At 44.6% G+C, this 4,655-nt stretch overlaps 1 protein-coding gene across 1 annotated transcript in view; it reads left to right on the top strand.

The window, feature by feature from the left end:
• The window catches only part of CXXC4 (CXXC finger protein 4), a 27,990-nt gene that overhangs the window by 404 nt on the left and 22,931 nt on the right, over positions 1 to 4,655 (top strand). The window contains exon 2 of the mRNA XM_027772920.1: positions 1 to 527. This exon is cut by the window's left edge and continues 122 nt beyond it. Within this exon, the coding sequence (XP_027628721.1) occupies positions 1 to 527 (527 nt within the window). The remainder of the gene's footprint in view (positions 528 to 4,655) is intronic.

Here is a 4,655-nt window from a genome sequence, read left to right as displayed (position 1 = left end):
GGCTGGGGAAGGCTGGCTGCCCGCCAGAGCCGTCGTTGCAAATGGCAAATACTAATTTCCTCTCCACCTTAGCCCCCGAACACTGCAGACCTTTGGCGGGGGAATGCATGAACAAGCTCAAATGCGGTGCTGCTGAAGCAGAGATAATGAATCTCCCCGAGCGCGTGGGGACTTTTTCCGCTATCCCGGCTTTAGGGGGCATCTCATTACCTCCAGGGGTCATCGTCATGACAGCCCTCCACTCCCCCGCAGCAGCCTCAGCAGCCGTCACAGACAGTGCGTTTCAAATTGCCAATCTGGCAGACTGCCCGCAGAATCACTCCTCCTCCTCCTCGTCCTCCTCGGGGGGAGCCGGCGGGGCCAACCCGGCCAAGAAGAAGAGGAAAAGGTGTGGGGTCTGCGTGCCCTGCAAGAGGCTCATCAACTGTGGCGTCTGCAGCAGCTGCAGGAACCGCAAAACCGGACACCAGATCTGCAAATTTAGAAAATGTGAAGAGCTAAAGAAAAAACCTGGCACTTCGCTAGAGGTCAGAACAGATGATTTCTTGTTTCCCAGTCTCCCCCCTTCCCTGCTCACGCCCCTGTCCTCTCCCCTTCAGGGCTTCCTGTCTGGCGTCGAGATGCAGTGCCCCTTCTCGGAAGCTGCCTTCAGGCTGTGAGCCGCAGTCGGAGGTGGTGCGCGAGGGCACGGCCTCCTCCACCCGCCGCGGCACTGCGCCAGGAACCGCCCTCCTGCAGGGAGGGCGCCCCCCGTTTTTATCCCTGGGGGGAAAATAATGTAATTGGTGTGAAGACGCAGAAGTTTCACATGCTACATGGTCGATAGTTTCCCTTGGTGGTTTAACGTGCCCCCTCCTAATTTAACAAAAAAGGGGGGAGGGGGCTCTCTCTGCCCCAAGGCTTGGACACGCATCACACCCTGCACATGTTCACTGCAGAGGCTGCCGGTGGCCCGATGGTAGCAGCGCACAGCGGTGGCACTCGAGCCCATGTCCCAATTAAAAATGGAAAAAATACAACCCTAGTCGTTGAATCATCGAAGCTGAAATACCTGGATTCAGAAGGGGATTTTCTCCTACCTCCACAGAATAGTCTTTCTCTCCACCATCACAGAGAGCTTGTTTCTTATTTCGTTTTCTGCAGATCTGTTTATTTTTTGAGAAAGCAGAAATAGAAGGCTGATGGCCACCTGCAATTTGTACAGGGGATGTGGCTTAGCATAAAGGGATACAATTAGTTACTTTGGGGCAGATCATGGTGATTTTATTTTTTAAATAGTTTACATAGTCTCAGAAATGAATGACTCTTAAAACTTAGTTTCAAGAACAGATAGTGTTTCCCTTGGGCTCTGCATTTGACAAAGTAACCATTTTGCGTTGCAAGATTGTTTTATACACCCAGCACAGTTGGGTGGATACTTTGTACGGACAGCACCAGTGTATCTTGCCTGGATGTCCTTAAAACAGACACTGTGCAGATAATCACTACAGTCATTGTTCAACTGGACTTTCAATTATGTTAAATACAGGGATTGATGAGTTTAATGAGAATTTCATATGCTATCTTGATCATACAGACAAAAAGGTAAAAAGTGGAACATCACAGGCAAATGGTTCTGGTGGCATATTAGAGTCATCTGGACAAGTAATCATAGTCTCTTGACATGTAGAGAGTAGATGTTCACATATACCTGTGAGGCTGCATCCGGTGGTGGATTTAGCATGGAGAACGTTCTATGGGCTGATTTGCTGGGTCAGAGTGTCTGGTGCAAGTTACCATCAGAGGGTACCTATGCATTCTTTCCAAAATTGTCAGCACTGCTTAAGAGTGTTCTCTTGGAAGAACTGGAAAGTGATCTTTAAAAGGATAGATAGAAGGGTTAAAGATCTTTGTTGCAGGTTTGAACATAAAAAAGATAATGGTTTTTGTTGCTGTTAATCTTTGTTAGTGCAAACCAAAGGAGAGAGTACTCTGGGAATCAAAACTAATCAGTATTATAGTGCTATCATTATGGATGATGATCAGTTCCATCAAAATCCTGTGTTTATTTCTCTTCTTAAGAGAAACCATCTTTTGTTGAAAGTTTAACTTTACTCCAGGGTGGTTTATAACATTGCCTTTGGCAACTCTGTTCAAGCAAAGCTAATGGCAGCTGTATGGCCAGTCCATGTGTTTTCTTGGATGGCAAAATTTAGCTCTGGCATAGTCTTTTCTGGATTAGTTTATTTTACCTTCTTGGAGCTCCAAGCCCCAGGGGAAATTAAAATGGCGTACATACTAAAATTTGGACTGGCGATATCCAGTTGATAAGGACTGCATAGCCTTCCTTTGTTGTCTTGAAGGTGGTCCCTAGCTTAGGGAGTTGGTGTGGCTGATAGGCCTCATCCTTAGTTAGGCCCAGGACTACCTTGGCCCCAGTTGAGGGTATGTGGGGTAGACCACTGAAGAATTCCGATTTCTTAGTAAATACCATGCCGAAGGCACTTCCTTGGAGTGCCGATGGTCCTTCTACACAACTTCCTAAGCTAATGTGTCAGGCTATATAGATTTTATAAATTTCCTTTTTCTTTTTTTCCTTTTGATAGTTTTTTCCAAGCTGTTATGCTGTTGAAATTCCTGAAGCACAAAATCCCCTAGAATGACCTTTTCTTCTTTTCTAACATTCTTGGGTGCAGAAGTTCTGTTGATCACCAGAAGGTGAGATGTGCATGGGAGGGGACACCAAGGCCTCCCTTTGCCAGACTCTCAAGATGGCCTCCTGCTGCAGACCCCCTTCCTGTCAGACCACAAGTTGTGGTCCAAGGCCAGCATCATTAGTGGAAAGCTGTTGGGAAGAATGAAAGAAAAAGTTCTTTACTATTATCTAGGATTCCATGTAGGTCATTAAGAGAGGCAAAGGCAGCCTCGCTACCTTAAAGCCATGTGTAATGTGACAGTTCCGGTCCTAAGAAACCAGTTGGGCGCGTGTCAGGATGACAGGGCCTACACGCCGGAACCAAAGTGAAACAGTGACTGCAGGTTGTTGGGAATTCATTATGGATGTTTCCTGTGAGTTTCAGGTGTAAACACAGTAGCTAATATTTGTTGATTCTTAAGTTATGGACACCAAGGAACACCTGAAGCATAATCTAACATATATTCTTATTCATCACTTCAAATCTCATGTGCCCTTCTTCCACCTGACTGTTCTCATCCCAATGACTGGAAGGATAATCAGATATTTTCAGGGCGAGTAAACTGAAATTAAGAAAGACTCACATGGGTGTATTGGGATTCCTGCCCACATTTTTTTTTTTAAGGCACCTCTATGGCCTTATTCTTTTAAAAACTGCTTTAGTTATTTGTACATTTTTCTTCTTAGACTTAGAGCATGTTAATGCCCCTGGAACGTGTTCATGAAATCACCCCTTGATAATATTCGATATGATAATGCACATAAAACATGTCGTTTTTCTATGATCCTGCACTGTGTATTTGAATATGCCATGCTCAGTCAATTGCTGTATTAAAAAAAAAAAAAGCCACTGTTCAAAGCACTTACGACAAATACTGTGTGACCCTGTGTGACAAAACTTATCTTATAAACTTGTCTCCTAAATGATCACTATGAAATGCTTAGTTATTTTAAGATACATGGGCTTATATATGAGATCTATGTGATAATAAGTTACATGATAATACTTTGTCTCTTATGGAAGGAAACCTTCAGCTCCTGTATTCCCAGCAGTTACATTTCTGATACTAAGATCTGACTTTTTACAACATCCCCAATCTGATATGGCCCAGAGGGATAAAGTTGTCCCGTGGGCAACCCCAGCCTCGTAGTCCCTGAACATTGTTCAGGTGACATGATTGATCTCTGTGGGACAGCATTAGAGACCACACAGATCTGGTTTCTCTCCCATTAGTTGATTTATGGAGTGACATTAGCACGCGGTGCCCCAGGGGGCTTCCTTGCCCACTCTGCTTTCTTGGCTGCTACTTTTAAGCTGCTGCTACCACCCAGGCTCTCTGGGAGCTGGATGCGGCACTGGAGAGGGGCACGTGGTAGTCTGAGCTTTCTCTGGAAAATCAGGAAAAAGGACGATTCCATTTTTCTTGTATTTTCTCTTTTAAAAGCTGATCTGTTGAATGCACAGGCCCACAGTAGGTCTTGTACTAGTTAGGCTGGACTCCTAAGGAGTTTGGGACAAAACACCCAGATGTTGTCCCACACTTGAAGGCTGAGTGTTTTGAGGCAAAGAGGGACATAGTCCATAGGGGTGCTGTTAAGTTCTCAGAGCCCCAACCGCACAAATGGCAGCTGTAAAATTTGGCACAGATCCGCACCTGGTGAGTGTGGGAGATAGCCTGCCTCCTGAGGAAGTGCTCTCGCCCTCTGACCAGAGGTGAAACACCTGCCACTCAAACTTAGAGCCTGTGCGGCTAAATGAAGAAATCAGTCAATAATTAAACGTGTCATAGGTTTTTTAAGTTTGGTGACTGTAAATAATGTACAAATCAAATATAAACGTTTCATGTTTTAAGTTGAGACTTCCACCACTTTGTTATTGTATGTCATGATTTTTAAATGGGTTTTCAAATTCAAGAATTACAAATATACCAGTTGAAAAATTTAAATGTTTCATTTACTCCAAAAATGCAGATACATAATC

Source organism: Tupaia chinensis, unplaced genomic scaffold (genome assembly GCF_000334495.1).
Source record: "Tupaia chinensis unplaced genomic scaffold, TupChi_1.0 Scaffold000315_1, whole genome shotgun sequence".
In the NCBI taxonomy this organism is placed as follows: domain Eukaryota; kingdom Metazoa; phylum Chordata; class Mammalia; order Scandentia; family Tupaiidae; genus Tupaia; species Tupaia belangeri.
The sequence above is the reverse complement of the archived record's forward strand: the minus strand, read 5'-3'. Positions and strand labels throughout refer to the sequence as shown.